General features: G+C 34.5%; 2 protein-coding genes across 3 annotated transcripts; both read right to left on the bottom strand.

Annotated features, from left to right (window-relative positions):
• Positions 1-2614: 2614 nt before the first annotated feature.
• LOC128172479 (deoxyribonuclease-1-like) lies at positions 2615-10345 on the bottom strand. 2 transcript variants are annotated; one of them, XM_052838276.1, is made up of 10 exons: positions 9661-10345; positions 9328-9422; positions 8717-8800; positions 8401-8501; positions 8187-8299; positions 7705-7859; positions 6914-7013; positions 6207-6258; positions 6073-6084; positions 2615-3724 (listed from the first exon to the last, which is right to left on the bottom strand). In XM_052838276.1, the coding sequence occupies exons 1-10, from the start codon at positions 9841-9843 to the stop codon at positions 3291-3293; spliced, it is 1329 nt and encodes a 442-aa protein (XP_052694236.1). In that variant the 5' UTR covers positions 9844-10345; the 3' UTR covers positions 2615-3290. The 2 variants fall into 2 exon arrangements, with proteins under 2 accessions (XP_052694236.1, XP_052694242.1); XM_052838282.1 differs by lacking the exon at positions 6073-6084 and having other exon boundaries at positions 9661-10344.
• A 1457-nt stretch (positions 10346-11802) lies between these two features.
• LOC128172495 (uncharacterized) lies at positions 11803-14350 on the bottom strand. Its single transcript, XM_052838288.1, has 3 exons — positions 13948-14350; positions 13639-13750; positions 11803-13262 (listed from the first exon to the last, which is right to left on the bottom strand). The coding sequence occupies exons 2-3, from the start codon at positions 13742-13744 to the stop codon at positions 12424-12426; spliced, it is 945 nt and encodes a 314-aa protein (XP_052694248.1). The 5' UTR covers positions 13745-13750; positions 13948-14350; the 3' UTR covers positions 11803-12423.
• Positions 14351-17678: the final 3328 nt, after the last annotated feature.

Here is a 17678-nt window from a genome sequence, read left to right as displayed (position 1 = left end):
CTATAATGCTTAAAATATCTGATAAGATGAAAATTAATTCTCATACTGAAATCGACACATAGATAAAACATTGCCTGTAACCCTAACAGAGTTATCGTTCCTTATCCGCTAGGGTCCCCGTGAGAAATACTCTTCCGGTCAGGACCGTAGCAATAGACCGTGGCTATTTATAGCCACCGTCTAAAAAATGTAAAATGCCCTATACTTTAGAAACATGCGATATGTCCTTTAACAATTACATTTACATATATCTATGGTGTTCCGATATGGCCACTTCGACCTTAGGGCGAAGATGCAAAGTTTCAAAGGCGATGGAGCAAAAGATGCGACCACGAAGCACGAAGATTTGAGGGCGAGAGTGCGAAGTTGCGAAGGCGAAGGAGCGATAGTAGTATCACTTCTTCGCCTTCGCAACTTAGCACTTTCGTCTTCGCATCTTCTATATTCTTCATATTGTTCATGAATTATACTTGCATTGAGGATTTCCACTAGACAAACTGCTGGGTATGCAAGTGCATCAACCAGAATTAATGATGAAACCAAAATTATGAAAAGTTTACTTCACTGTTAAGCATTATAACCAAGCTGAAGTTAGTAGGCACTGACAGCAGCCATTACGCCAGTAGAGGTGAACGGCCAAAAAGGAAAATCGTCAAAGTACTGAGAGTACTCGTACAGAAAAAATATTTTACTTTATCATCGGCATACTTTAGTAAGTTTAGTTAATATCAAGATGATTAAAGCATCAATAGTTTGTATGAGCATTGGTAACTTTTAATACAATAAAGATCGTGCGATCAAAACCAAGGGGGATATAAACCCTTAACACGGGCCCTAACCTCTTATCAACGCTTTTAGAAACAATCTTTCTTATCAACGCTTTTAGAAACAATCTTTTCTTATAATAATCGATCAGTGTTTATTATATATTAAGATTTACTATAGTCAGGTACTCTTCACACATTTGCTCTAAAAGAATAAAGTCTATTCATGATCACAAATACAACATTACAACAAATGTTTAGAATTATGATGTTCATGTATTACGCAAAAGAAAACAAAACTAACCCAAAATATTTTTGAAAATCACTTTCCCAAAGAAATGTAAATAAGAAGTATTCATATTCCTACGTTACCTGCCCTTAGTCTTTTTCCATAAAGATATATACATGTATCATTCTTCGATTGGCAATTCATTCACCAATGAATATTGCTTAATATATTATAACAACAATTATTCTTTCATGATTATTGTTCGTTAATTATCACACAATATCCTCATTGTGTATGAATTTTTCTTTATTTGCGTCATTTCCCGCCGTATGTCGTCGAGAGAAGTGACGTAACTGTTAACAATCAATTTGTGGCAATGTAAGAGTGTTTTGTGTGCGCTTGCTACGGATATGAAAAACTATATACAGCGATTTAATTACAATTTCGGTGTTTGTAACTTCAAAATCAGTTGAACAAAGTGAAATATTACGTAATTTCAAAGTCATATCTTGGATACGGAGTAACCAATTTCTATTCATGTTTACGGGGGGGGGGTCATTTTTCTATGGGGGTCATTTTTCTTCACGTTTGACATGAAGAAAAATAACCCCTGGGTCTTTTTTCTTCAGAAAAATCCAATTATTCTTCAGCTAGGGGGGTCATTATTCTACGTCGAAAAATGACCACCGGTCATTATTCTACGGGGGTCATTATTCTTCATTACACCGGCCGTGTCTTCGTTCGTTATCCTTTCATCGTTTGACTGCACCAAGCAAAACAACAGGGCCAATTTCAACCAAACTTGGCACAGATTGGTGAATCAACTTTTGCGTTTATTCAAATGAAAGGTCAAGTATCCTTCCAAGGAGAGATCATTAATAATCAGGACTTACATTTACAATGGTGGCTATGATTACGAAAAATTGTGTAAGGTTATATTTTAGAAATTTTAAATGGCGGCGGGACATTGTGTTTAATTAAACGTTTTCTTTTAATGGTGTCTGTGTTTTACAAAGACGAATAGGTCCATATAAAATATTGTTTCTATCTCGTAATTATGAGAAAAGATCTCGTTAATACGAGTTAACTGATTATCGCGCTATTACGAGAAAAGATCTCGTTATTACGAGTTAATTATTTCATAATTACGAAAGATTTCTCGTTATACTAAAAATGCATATAGTAGTTGTTATTTGATTTATACAGAAGAATAGGGCCACACAAAAATATTTTTATCTCGTTATTACGAGAAAAGATCACTAACGAGATAATGAACTCGTAATAATGAGATCTTTTCTCTTAATTACGAGATAAAAAATATTTTTATATCTGGCCCTATTCGTCTTTTGTAGTTTTTGTTATGGCTTCAGTAAAAAGTTTTTTTTAAATAAAAAGTCTTTACGAGGGATGCTCGGAGTAATCCCTTGTCAAAATCGAAACTTATCGTCCCTATAAAGTCAATTTTTGTAAAACTGTTCACACTAATGAACTACTCTCTTACTACACGATGTTTTATTGTACTTTTAAATAAAAACTCATTTTACTCCCCTACAAATGAAAAAAGTGTTTGGTTTGGCCTATAGTGTATTGATAATTATAATAAAATAACCATCAATAACAATGATTTGGACATATTTTTATTGTACTAATATATAAACAATTGGAATCGAGCATAAGTTCTGTAACTTAGATCGCTCTCTCCCTAAATAACCACTATAATGATTTTGACAATAATACTATATAGCATTAGTATTAGTTCATGCTGATTGAAATCTTCACGTTGCAATGCAAAACTTACTGTAATACCATTAAGATAATTTATAGATTTTAATATTTGACAAGTACACAAATCTAAGTTCTATAATTACACGAAATTTAAATAATTATATTTAAATTATAATACCATCTAGAATGCCTCCCAAAAAGCATTGAGTCCATCATTGATTTTTTTACTATACATATCATCTTATAAATATTTGAGGTATTTCAACACAAAATAACTTGTACGATTATATTGTAAAGATTAAGATTTTAAAATGATTAGTTCCAATATGAAACTAACAATAACTTATGCAAATACTTGAAAGTCCATATAAATACTGGTATATATAATAAAAAAGTAAGTGATAAATCAATTAAAAATCACCCAAATAAGTGAATACTGTAGGGAAATACTTTCAATTAATAAATTAAATTCAAATCTTCATCAGAATCAGAACAATAACAAAACAAAAACAGAAACAAAACCAAATGCAGAAACAAGAATTGGTTTGACGAGGCCTATACCCGAATCTTTTTTAAGACAGATGTCTTGACACGTCCATCTTACAGGTCAGAGGGTTAACTAGAGAACACGTGACCGAAAGGTCAACGACAGAAAGAGATGGTGGGTCCATGCAGTAGATATATGGACCCCGGAAACACGGAAACCCGTCCAGAATCTTCCTTAATGTAGCAATGGATTCTAAACTTAGCAGCTTCCGGTCAAAAGCTTCGTAAAATTGGAAAAATTCTTCTACCACTTTGGTGACGTCAACATTTGCTTTAGCAGCAATGACGTAGTTCATCCGGGTGTCGATTTTGTAGACTTGTGCCTGCCACGTAGGTATTTTCTCGCCTGTTTTCTGGTAGATATGCCGGATGTAGGATATGTCAGTGGACGGAATCACCCGTTCGTCCTCCACCGTAACAGTCAGTAGAGGGGTGGTACTCTTGGAATAGTAACTGTTACCTGTGTATATTAAGTATAAGATAAATTAAAAATGTATTTTTTCAAATTGTTTTCAATTTAAATGGTTTTGCAATTTCACTTTCAAAACTTTACGATTATTTTTATAAAAGACTAGTTTGTGCTCCCCATTTAAATTTGTAAGTAAAAATTTTAGCTTTCGATATTTAATGAAAAATTTCATTCAATTTGATATTGTGTTCCATTTCATTCGTTAGAGATTTCTTATTTGTGGATATTAAAGAATATCATCTATTAAAGAAAGTTTACATAAATTTTCAAAAAGACAGATAAACATTTAAAACTTTTAAATTCTGAACTTTTGAGATATTTCCGACTGAGCTAAAAAGCGGAATTGCTGATATATATAGTGCTTGGAAACAATTTATCTTAAGATAGAGAGCGCATGTATTAATGATATTCTTATGAACAAAAGCCATGCATTTTTAGTAGTGCTTAAATAGAGCCACAATCTTTGTGTACCAAATGCATTAATGAATTTATATAAAAAATCGAAGAGATAAATTCAAGGCGACAAGGTATATTTTATTCAACATAAAAGTATAAGTGTAAAGCTGCCATATAAGGTACACGTATACAGTGTCCATGTTAGTAAGCCCTTGTTAAAAAAAAGAGAAAATTTCAACACAATATCAGGGTTAAAACACAATAGACAAAACTTGATTGCGGTTAGTGGCTATCACACAACAACGCTATAAACAACGTTTATCGACGTATGAAAATTAGGTTAAGGATGACGTTTACTCAGAACGAAAAAAAATTCCACTGATGATAATGAAAAACCAACTATTGTGTGTTATAGACCTTTTATTGTAGTGATAATTTTCATTTTCAAAAAAGTAGGTCAATGACCTACTTTTTGTGTCAATGGCCATTGTATATTTTTGGAAAATTAAAGGAAAATCCCTTAAAATTTTACACTATGATTGAGATTTTCTTAATTATGAAAATAATACGAATTGCTCAACACTTTTGAAAATGAAATACAATTTATGAATGGCAATGGCATTAAATACATACAAAGCATTAAGTTTTCGTTCAAAATTTTTATAAATATTCCAGTCCGAATTTCCTCTATCACTTTTCAAATTCCTACCCATTTTTGATCCAATTTTACAAAAAATTGAATGATGATAATACAAAAACATTTAAAGTATTAAACTACTTATATTGATCTCATTCTGTTGGCATATAATTTATATGAGGTCAATGATCAAAATTTTGAGATATGGGGTCTTTTCTCGTTTTTAAGCATATTTCAATATTTTTTAAATTCGGGCTATACGGTTATTATAATGAATAAATGAGGTATAACTAACAGAAAATATGCAAAATTATATAGACTAAAATATAAAATCTTAACTTTTAATATTAGGGTACTTCCAAAAATATTTAAGCGGAAAACAAAATCTGCAAAATTTAGTCCGAATTTCCTCTGTTTGGCTAAAAGTCTATTTTTGTTTTGGCATAATTCCATAATATAGTAGAAATATCGAATGTTATGTCAATAATAATTCATTTCACAGATACTTTATGTGTTTAGCACAAATTTTACTCATGACATTGAACTTTATAACAATCCGAATTTGAAAACTCAAACCCTGAGTAAACAACACCCTTAAACACGCTGGCGAACGTTCAATGCACGCTGAACGCTGAAAATCAAGCTTGTTTAATGCTGACCAAACATTTTTGCAGGCATAGACTTTTAGACGTTGTGTATACATAAGCTTGCAGATGCTATGGGTTTTATTAAGAATTTCATCATGAGTTATCATGTTCGTTGTATGAACTTATTGTAAGTGCTATTTAATTGTACACCAAAAGAATATTCGTCCACAAATCAACATTATTGTGATTTTAATCGGTGTGATTTATCTTACGCCAGCGTGTTTTAAATTTTTTCCCATACGTTGGTATAAGTTGCTTTTTAAACGTTGAAGTGTGTCAAAAGCAGCTAGTAGGGTGGGAACAAACACAATGATGTTTCTGTGGTCACCTGAACGCTCTGTGGAGGACACTTCCTATTAACATCACCATCCATAGAGAATAGTTAGGAAGCAGGACGTGAGCGCTGTTCCCATCTACCAAGACAACCACGGTTTGACCATGGGATCATTTATTTTCAAAATCTCTCTCTCTCTCTCTCTCTCATATCATATTCCTCTTAATCAAAACCTTATACATTTATCATTTAAAATAAATTTGATAACTCATGCGTAAATCATAGCATTTAAAAAAAGCTTTTTGAATTTCATGCAAAGTAATATGCTTATTAAAAGTTAAAAAATATAAGAATAACGCAAATATCATAATACAACTTTTCTTACCAAGACGGCTGCCTATTTTTAAGATTTGAACTCATAAACATATTCATTGGACATAATTTGACAACAATTTTTGCTAAGATGTTTTATTGATAACGTTTACTTAGATTCATATGTAGTCTAGTGCTAGAACTCACATTTTCCTCGAAGCTGCAGCTCTATTGGGTAATGGTCACTGATGCTCCCTGCCTAGACATTAAATGTACATTGATAAAAATCTAGATAAGAAAAGATCTATTAAAAAGAGATACATGTATAAACAGTAGTAAAATATTTATTTCTGACTGCAGGCACATGACGTTATAAATTTTTGTCATAATAAAAAATAAATACCCAATACCTTTTAATGTATCATTAGGTATAAGATTTTTTTATTATGACAAAACTTATAAGTCAGGTGTCTGTGGTATGTGTTTTTGTTTTTGCTCTTTTTTTGAAAAGCGTTAACTTTTTAATTAATGCTTAAACTTCAGAATCTGTGTTGTACGATTCAATGTTGATAATTTCATAAATTATTGAAATCTGAATATTTCCCCTGATCTGAACTTTCTCATTCAAACATGACGAACAAAATTGATGGAAAAAAATGTCGACTTATCGACCCTTTAAAAAATCTTAATCGACCTGAACCAAAAATATTTTGCCCTCAGCGCCACGAAATAAAAAAGAGAAAAACTCAAAGGATATGAATATCTTAGTTTCAGAATTTTCAAGAACCCCCCCCCCCCCCCAAAAAAAAAAAACCCACAATGAACAATCTTCGGGATGAGGGGAATTTTACGTTTCATGGGCTGCCAATGCGAGCAAAAAACCCTTTTTAAAAAAGAAAATTTGTAATATTTACCAAATCCTCTGTCAACTGAAGCTCATCATCATATATGAAAACATGGACGCTGTTTGGAAGGATGTTATCCAGCCACGAAGAGTTCCTCTTCACGATGAATCTGTACACAATGCATGCGCAATCATTCAGATGGTCATACACCAACACCATACTAAATCAAAGTACTGAAGTACTGACGTGAGTTGATTTTATCGATTTTTATTTATTTTAAAATCAACGATATGTTACTTTGTTTGGCAAGTAGTTTATAATATGTCTTTGAATTACGCACATTTTTATAATATGAATTCTCGGACTGAAACTTTATTGAACTCTGGCGTATGAATACATACGACGGCAAAAAATATCTAAATTGTTAATTCGTACTATTTAACGTCTGACTATTTTCATAAGTAAGTTTCTTAAAATTCAAAGCTTCAAGATACATAATATCGAATTTATCGATTATTTTCAAGAACCAAATCTTGTCAGCGGTGATGATTTGTGCTTAGGTCCAAACACTGTTTCACTTTCGGTATGCCAGAGTAACTGCATAGGAGAGTTGATTAAAATCAACTCCCAAAAACCTGTTTTCGCCGATTACTATTCTATATTCCCCCAAAAAAGTATCTTTAAGTAGTTAGTATATATATTTTTAATTTATTCAATATATATGAGTAAAATTTATAACGCTAGACTTAATTAAACTGTGATGCTTTGGATCGACCTGTTACCATAACTCAAAAAAAAAAATTGTGAGAATTATTAGCGGATCCAAAATATTGAACTTTCATTCACTCGTCATAACGCACCTGTCATAAGCACAGTCCGTGGAGCCGACCGTGGTGTCCTGGGAGTCGTTGATCAGCCATCTATAGTTGCTGTCCCGGCGGATAGAGAGAGCGGACATCTTTGTTCGGCTGAGGTAGGAACAGTCTGCGTTTAGATCGCCGGCGATCAGGATGTTCTGTAAAAAACAGAAGTATTACATGACATATTATAGCATAGCTAGTATAGCATAGTAAATATATCATTAATATAGTAGAACATACATGTAGCATGGCAAACCAAAGCATAGAATAGTATAGCATATTGTTCTGTGAACAGAGACAAAACAGTGTGTATACAAGTAGTATAGTGATAATGTTGATGTTGCGATGAACAAAGACAATACTGTATCATGTATAGTGTACAGCGTCGTATAAAAAAAGTGAATGGTACTTAACACAAAGCTCAGCGTCAAAGAATAATATTGTGTGCTCCTCTTGAAAATAATGATTTATAAGCTACTCACTGGCGTTCCAAATCTCTTCTCGACTTTGTCGTACACAACGTTCAATGCATCAATTTCTGTAAACGCCGCATCCGGTTTTGTGTGAAGTCCGATAATTCCAAATTCATGCATTTCTTGCAACGAAAAATGAACTCAATACAATCTTTCATCTTTAGATATGCCTAAAATTTTGTGAATTCAAATTGATTTACATTATGAATATCTAGATACATACCTAATACATCGGAATGGAATTTGACCGAATACGGCGGCCTCTCGAAGATGTCCTGTGTGTCCTCATACTGATACTGGTCCATCACATTCACGTACTTCTGTCTGTAAAAATAAATCCACAAGCTAAGAGAGAGAGAGAGAGAGAGAGAGAGAGAGAGAGAGAAAGAGAGAGTTTTAGCTTTGGAGTTGTTTGTTTCACCGCATGAAATATAATTTTATGATTGATATAATCATTTATTGTTTTGACAGCGTTACTGGTTGTTTTATGGTGCACGATAAGAAACGGGGGAGGGGGTGGGTGTCATGCTCTTACGTACCTGTAAAGGTAGGCGTACTGTTCCTTGCTGGTGGACCGTCCCAGACGCTGACTGACAACGAGGCTGAACGGCTCATCTTGTCGTCTGCAAATATATATCATACCTTTATCATGTTTGTTATTTTGATAACAAATATTTATTTTCTATCAAATGCATGTTATTGATTTTATTTATAGATATAAAAAAAGAAATTCTTTGTTGGAATATTGAAAAATTCGCATGTCTGTATGACTTTTTTTTTTGACATGTTTTATGAAGAATGCTATATTTCTGTGGCTAAAATGTCATATTCGCTGCCATTTTTACCATTTTCCCTTTAAATATGTGTTTATTTAAATCAGGTAAAATAATTAAAAGCTTTCTTTTTTCGGCCTTCAGTAACGAATCCATGCTTCAAAATAAATCTAAATGTCAATTGTATTCAATGAAATATTTGTGTGGCAGCAAATTGAACCCATGTTTGTTGGCAAACAATATTTATCACACTGTTCATGTAGGTATAGAACGCGCTTACTGCCAAGTTCCGAGTGAATTTTGGAATGTGTCTTTAACCTAAATCAACAATGTCCGTGTTTACTTACATATATACAAATAAACGGATTTTTACTTACGTTGAGTTATTGACCACATCTACCAGTTTATGTATATAGGTTTCAGAGGAGTCCCGAATCTCTTGGACCAAAACGATGTCATACCGAGATAAAATCTGTAAAAAGTTATTTACAAATATTTAAAACCTGAAACAATATATTTGTGATACAGTAAAAATTAAAACGGAAAGTAAGTAAATTGTGTATTGTTATTTTTTTCAACGAGTACGTCATTAAAAATAGATTGTACATCAACCACAAATAACATGCATCTATAGTGTGCTAATTTAGGTTGACAAAACATATGTTTTGTACATGCATTCATTGTTGTATGAACATTCCACACAGCCTTACCTTCACGAGTTCGGGCACCACGCCCGGGTCATTAAACTTGTTCTTTCCAAAGATCTGGATGTTGAACGCACCGATCCTGATGGGGGGTTGGTCCCGGAGACCATCAAGTTCTGAGACGTCCCCCCGCACGGCCAAGAGTCCGCCCCACAACAACAACAAGTGTACCAGTATACCCCTCCCCATGGTAAAGTCTATGGTGACGTTTTTCCTGGGAGGTGAATATTAAAGGCTCAAGTTCGTCGTGTCACTGCAGCGAATCAGGTCCGATTTGGGCGACCATTTCCTGTGACTTACTCATGGCGAATTTGTTTGTTGATTAGCTTAGTGTTGTGTTTAGTTAATCACACGGACATTTTGAATATTTCCATCTAGTAATTAATATTAATTTTGTACAGTCAGCACAATACGTCAATGGCCAGTGTTCAAGTACAATTTAAGTGTTTAAAATATATACTATATATACTACACCAAATGGAACATAAGTATAAAACATATAAAAAGAATACACATTCGCATGTACAGTCTTACGCAACGTTAAGGTTGTATTTTTACGCTGTGTTCCGGTTTGTCAGTCGTAAAGAAACAAAAGTAATAGTTAATTTAAATCCTCTTACAATAATTCTATCAAAACTGCCTTTAGGGTGAAATGAAGAGAAACAGCTTCCTTGTTTACATCTCGGAAGACGATCCACTTCCTGTTTTATTTATAAGGGTGACGGCGATTACACATCATTTTGATATGACAGGAATTAATAGAGCTAAAAAATTGAAATCTAGAAGAGGTATTTAGATATTCACATACTTTATCAGTACAGTATATCAAAGGTTGTGTAGTGTTTTGCCGTTTATAAATTACGCGTATCATTGTTTTTGAAAGTGGGGAGGGGGTGCGAAAATTTCTTTGCACGAAAATCCAAATCCGTGCGGGGGAGGGGGGGGGGGCAAGGGCATGCATTTCAATTTCACTATTAATTTCCTTATTTTTAAGCTTTCACTTAAAATGTTCCTTACAAAAGTGGGGGGGGGGCAATGTCTTTTTGATTTAATTTTTTGTATGTAAAAAAACGTCTGCTGCGAGAAAAACTGTGTGTGTGTGTGTGGGGGGGGGGGGGGGGGGGTTTAGTTACCGGTATTTACCTTTGATAGAAACATTTAATAATGGATCCTTTGGGGAAAAAATGAAGAAATGCAAGATATCTCATTGTATATTAACGTGTGTTGCAAAATGGTACTTTAATTGTGTTAATGTGTTTTTTGGTATAAACATTCATTTTAAAATAAAGGAATTTATAGGATATACAGAAAATACTTGTTTTACCATTGTATTATTATGCAAGAAAGCTTTTATATGTATGTTCATTACATTTTCGAACCATGCAATCCCCTTATTTAAAGTTTTAGATAAAAAAAACAACTTTAGTACACAAGAACTGTTTTTCAGATGAGAGATGTGACCCATGGACCTTTATTTTATCTTGCATTTTGTTTTGCTTTGTTTTTGTTTTTTGTTTTTTTAACAAAAAAAAAGAAAGAAAAACGGGGCATCGAAAAAGGGGTTGGGGTACAGACTCCCGGGAAAATTAAGACTTTTCACCTAGTTAAGTAACAAATTGGGCTCCTCCCTCCCCGGCAAACAATAATAAATATTAATCCTAGAACCCTTACGCGCTGCTCATCTAAATCAGTGTGTATAAAATCTCCATCCCTATTGTATAAAATTTTGTTCTATAGGGATGAACATTTCCTATACGCTGATTTATACGGAAAGCCCCTAAATGTTTGGACCTCTGCACTTTTCCGGAAAAATTCTGGATCCGCGCTTGAGGGGAATATCATGCCCCTTGTTTAAGTAAACAAAATAAAATATGGGAGGATCTATGTATATTAAAAGTGTTCGATGGTCGTGGCCATTTTTAGACTGTATTGATCTCTTAAAAGAAAAAGAGCTCTATATTAAAATATAAGTAAATGCCCCAATTTTATAGGTAAAATACATGTTTATGGAATTTTTTATTTTTTAAATAATTGCAGATGAATTTGACAAATAAAAAAAAAGACTTTTAAATTTCTTGTCTGTATCATTCTTAATTTGCAGTTATTAAATAAAAATAGTGACCTTAAGTTTCAGATAAAAAAAATATCTTTCTTTATTTCATTATTTTTTTTTTTAATTTCTGAAATGTTTTTTTAAGAAATATACAAACTTCTTTAAATTGAAAAAAAAATACAACATGACAAAAAGATAAAACATGTACAATAGAAGTATAACATATTGAATGTATATCTGAATTATGCTTTCGATGAATGGAGCTAAATGAGTGACTTTCTCCATATATACCGGTGTGACTACGTGATTAATGCCCAAAAGAAGTGCAAGTATATTCATACAAAACTACCTGTCCAAGGAAAAATGAAATAGTTATCAGTCAACAACTGCTTCCTCGTATGAGGCACAAATATAAGACTTTTTGCAATGAAAATATGTACATGAATAATGCCCAAAAATGTAAATGTATATTCATACAAAACTCGCTAAGTGAAGGCCATATGTCAATAAAAATACATTTCGGTCAACAAATGTTTCCTCGTATAAGGCAAATATAATGACGTTGGTTTTTTGGCAATGTATATGCATGCACTTAAAAAGTCATATCACAGCTCTCAATCTCCTCTCATACAAATATAAAAAATGTTGTAGTTAATATGTACAAAGACTGTTTGGTGTGTCGTTTTTTGGTTCGTCTGTAATGTTACATCATATACTTAAACGACGGCCGCCTTTTCTTTCCTCAGATCCTCATCGGAGTCTGTAATTCTGACGGATTTCGTTGGGCTCCTCAGTTCGCGCCAAATCAAAAAGAACACTTTGGCTCCCAGACACAACAGCGCCAAAACGACCATAACAATAGTCAGGATAGAGTTTCTGGACCCGGCCTTGTAGTTCTTGGCCAGACTCGCCCCCAGGGCCATGGGCACCACGCAGAACGGGGTGACGGTGTAACGTGTATAACGGTCCAGGAAAGCAAGATCTACAAAGGTGTATCCCAAGAGCTCGACCACTAGAATGGAAAGAGCCACGGTGCTGGCGTCATCGTTGGCTATCCGTGGGTTGCCTTCGTAGATCATGACGATCGCCATGTTGAGGAGAGTGGCAATGGTGGTCCAGGTAGCGTACACGCCGAGGCCATTCTGTACCATGATGCGGATACACCAGATGTCCATCTTCCTGCCGTCTTTCTTGAGAAACTCGATGTTCTTGTCAAGATGGCGGTATGAAATAAACATGCAGACGTACAGAGTGAAGGCGATGAAAAACAGGACGACGAAAGCGACGATCATGTGTTCTCTGTCAAAGAGGAGGATCCAGGACAGATTCAGGCACATGTTGACCATGAAACAGACGAAGAATGTCCAGGGAAGGAGGGTGGGGTTACAGTACAGGGGGCCGGAGGAAGTCTTCCGGAACAAGTTGACGATGGTGTAGACGATCCAGACCGCCTCCCACACGTAGATCACCCCCCAGATACTGAACATCCATCCAGCGGGGGTAATATTTACCTGGTATTTATTGGAAATAGTACCCGTGCCGTTTTTGAAGATCCCTGTAGAAAAAAAAAATGTTTGTTTTTTTTAAATGTTTAATGTTGAATACTGTAAATTCGTTATATCACGCGAGTACTTAATTCCACGATCCACTGTTTTGAATGAAATCGCTCGAATATGAAATTCCGAACGCGGAACTTTTATCCTCATTTCGTGTAGTTTTCAGCTCTCAGAAAATATTGGCGAGATGTTAAAAATTAAATTCGCAAAAGGCGCTTCCCGCGATTTTACGCGGATACTAATTCCTCGCGTATTACTGTTAATTAGGAATCTACAGTATATAATTATACTCAAATCATTAACGTTACGCTCAATTATCATAGAAGATATATAATTGTAACTGTGTTGAAAAATACAAGATCAAGTAAAACTTACCTAGTTTGACTCCCACATCTCCGGATAAAGCGTTGAATATTGTTGCCACCGCGTATACTATCGGGTTAATGACAGTTAGCACTAACAAAGGAATGTTGTGACCCATGTTGTACTGTAAATAAGGGTGAAGATAAAATTAATTATCATGGATGGAAGAAAATGATATAACTTATTATGCATTTTTTAAAAAATCATACAAATGTATAACACTTGTACCTGGTTGGATAATATCAATGAAACGATATATATAATTGTAATTAATTAAAAATAAAATGAGCAAGCAGAAAAAATGTTTTAATTTAAACTTACCCGTTCTTCTTCTCTTTGCTGTGTCCTGCAGCGTGAGTGTTGTTTTGTTACGTGTTCTCTTCACGTGAAAGTCCACATGTTTATATATATCCGACAGTTACACAAGCAAGCTCCTGGGTACGATGGCACGTCAGTGCACAAACCAAACAAATATACCGCAATCCTACTTTGTACTGTCGAGTCATGCAGTGGTTATAACGTCAGGGAACTCATGAATATTCATCAGTGTGCACATCTTACATAAGGTTGTGTCATAAATACCAAGGTTGTTAGGATATGATGATAATTAAATTTAACTAATGCATATATTTATTACCTGAACGTGTACCTATCGTTGTTGAGATTCACGTGGTACACCCCGTGCTTCGATCGTTGACCAATTCAATAGACGCCACGGGTCATTTCACACTTATACATTTAATTGGTTTGGCCGAGTCAGTCGCGGTCAGTCAACGGTAAATAAACAACGCGCCGTCATCACAGTCCGAGCAGACTACGTGCTTTGATTGAATACACCTGTATTTACCTGTGTGTGGGGACAGGACATTGGGTCCCGGCGCACTGCCCGAGAACAGAGGTACTCTCATCAGTGCATCGATACTGGGGCAACAAGTACTAGAGCAGTAGTCATGCACTAAGCTAAAGGCTGGGTGCACGATGAAATCTAATTATATTTAAATGCCTCGTTTGTCACGTTGTGATCTTCAAGAGCTGTCTTAAAATATAGGACTAATATTTTGTTCGATTAATGTACATTTTTTAACATGGACTCACACACCATTTAGCTCAAATTTTTCGACATTTATATTATTTTCCCATTTTGAATGTCTAAAATGTTTAGTATTGGCATTTTTAATACGTTGTCAAAATTTGAAAGTCAAATATCGAGTTACAAACAAATACAAGGTTTGAAAATCTTTGTCATGAACAAAGCTTAGTCTTGTTATAATTTACATATGTGTTGTATTGGTCAAATGTTGCTTTCTTTTGTTAATAGTACTTATTGTTTATGAACACATTTAATCACAGGTGCTTAAGGGCAGGACCGACCCTCCCCCTCCATCCCTCACCCCCAAGTATCTAGACCCCCGGGAATATTCTTCATTTGATCATATATGGAACAGCTGTTTGAGATTGATTTTTATGGTAACACAATTTAAAATAACATCTTTGATCCGCTCCAACTACAAAGAAATCAAAGATCTTTGTATCAATCTAGTTGGAGTGAGTCACAGATCTACTTTGATTAAATTGACGGCAACAGATTATAAAATTATTGTATAGATCCTTGGTGTTGTCCATGTATTATATTCTATTGTAACAATGAATCCAAAGATTTCCTATATCGTAACGATATATAGATTATTTACATCATTCATTCAATGTCAGCCAGAGATACAATCTCGTTGTGACTATTCATAGGCGTCGGAACCGGGGGGGGGGGGGGGGGGGGCTATCCCCCACCCTCCACTTTTTTTTGCAAAGTTAGACCTAACCATTAGAAACATAGCACCAGGGAAGGGTTCAGCCCCCCCCCCCCCGCCCCACACTTTTTTCTCGCAGCAAACAAATTTGCTCCTAAATAGACCTTAAAAAGAATGAAATATTACCCCCCCCCCTCCGGATTAGGAATTTCATGATTTGGGGGAAAAAATTGGGGCAGGTAAGATTGGAGTTATAGGTACACCTCCCCCCCCCCCCCCCCCCCCACTAAACGGATTAGGATTTTCATGATTTTGGGAATTCTTGTCAAGATTTTCTGTTGATTAGTTTAGCCCCCCCCCCCCCCCAACCTTTAAATTTGCTTCCGACGCCACTATTTAATGTCTATCAGATATTGTTATAATTTTATCTTTTAGAATTAGACTTTTCAGTGCTGTAATAATGTATAATTCGTTAGAAACAAGTTATTATAACAATAACATACATGCCTATCGTTTGTGAGGGATCGACTCTTGCTGTTACCGTTTTTTTTTAGCTGTTAAATTATATTTTTGTACATGTAATGATACAGATGAATTGATTCTCAAGGTAACATTTTACCTTCCGCCAAGATAATAATTTAAATTTTGTTTTAACTGTGTTGTTAAACTAAGAAACGGTGTCTTTGATGAAATTATATAATATCAGTGCGATAGTGAGTTTCGTTGTTAAGGTTTACATTAGTTAGAATAGATAGATTTCCTGGTGTGACCACGCAATGTACGCTATAGAAAGATTCTTGTTGTAACCTTTATCCTTCAAAGAGATACATGAATATTCTTGTTTTTATATTCATGCAGTGTCTTGCTGGTTAGAGACAGGTTATCATTTTTCCTAGTTGTTAAAGATAAATTTGAGTTGTTGTCTAGCTGTTAGAGAAAGGTTTTTGTTTTTGTCTATCCACAAGAGACAGTTTTTTGTTATTGTCTATCTGTTAAGGATAGATTCTAGTTTATGCCTCGCTGTTAGATATATATTCTTGTTGTAACCACGTGTATCGTCTGTACGAGATAGAATCGCATTATCACATACTGTCTGCTTGTAATTTGTAAATGTTTTTGGGACATTGTATCGTCAGTTAGAATTAGATTGTAGAAGACTCAACTTATACTCGTGCTGAAGTTTTTTCCTTTACTACACACAAAACAAGTAGTTTTTGGCAGGACACTCCCTTAGTAAATAAATAACAGCTTGTTGTCGACTCTGGTAAGCTTTTCTCTCACAAACCAAGTTCTTGAATTCAAATTGCATAAGCCATCAAGATTAACATACCGTACCATTTCAAAAGATGAGGATCGGTCTCCCAATAACCTAGATACAGAATGTACCAACATCAAAATTAAAAATAAATGTCATGATTTTACAATCTCCGACCCTCATAGGCCATATTTGTCGTTCAAGTGTCATAGATTTAACAATGTAATAAAAGTTATAAATTCATAAAATTGTTGTTGATCTTTTATCGGGAATCAATGTTTGTTCTGTTCATCCTAAATTGAGTTGTGGTCAACATTTGAATAATGACAGTTGGTTGCAACAAGGAGATGGTTAGACAAGGGTTAACATGGCATAAGGAGAATTGTTATACTTTCATGTTAAATACTGAAATCTGATTGGTTAAGACGCAGTTAATAATATTTACTATTACCCTCAGCGTTAGCAACGCACTTGGCAACGGGTAACATTAAAAAATGTTACATGCGCGAAAATTATGCGCGTACGGTTCGCTGTAGAATTCACGTTATTCCTATATAAAAGCAGTAAAATTTTCTTAAAAATTTTAAAAAAGACATTCAGTATAACAAAATAAATAGTGCCTGTTTGGGAGGATAACAGTTGAAATTGACACCCCTCGAAAACCATTGTCAACCTCCGCTTCGCGTCGGTTGACAATGGTTTTCTCGGGGTGTCAATTTCAACTGTTACCCTCCCAAACAGGCAATATTTATATAATAGTCAATCAATTGCCGTTTTACAGAAGAGTTTGTTCTGCACCAATTTTTGAAATTTTGCTTAGGATGATTTTCCATAAGATATCAAACAGAAGTTGAAATGCACACAACTTGGAAGAAATCATCGTTTCAATTAATGTTTTAAAGGAATTATAATAAATCAATCTCAGTAAGAGTTATCTGGCTTTTTAAGGAGTCAACGCACCTTAATCTGGCCAGTACGCAGTATATAATAGAGAACCCACCCACAAGCAGCACGTGTTGTCTACTGCCCAGATTGGAGTGAGATATTAATGT

This window comes from Crassostrea angulata, chromosome 1 (assembly GCF_025612915.1).
Source record: "Crassostrea angulata isolate pt1a10 chromosome 1, ASM2561291v2, whole genome shotgun sequence".
In the NCBI taxonomy this organism is placed as follows: Eukaryota; Metazoa; Mollusca; class Bivalvia; order Ostreida; family Ostreidae; genus Magallana; species Magallana angulata.
The sequence above is the reverse complement of the archived record's forward strand: the minus strand, read 5'-3'. Positions and strand labels throughout refer to the sequence as shown.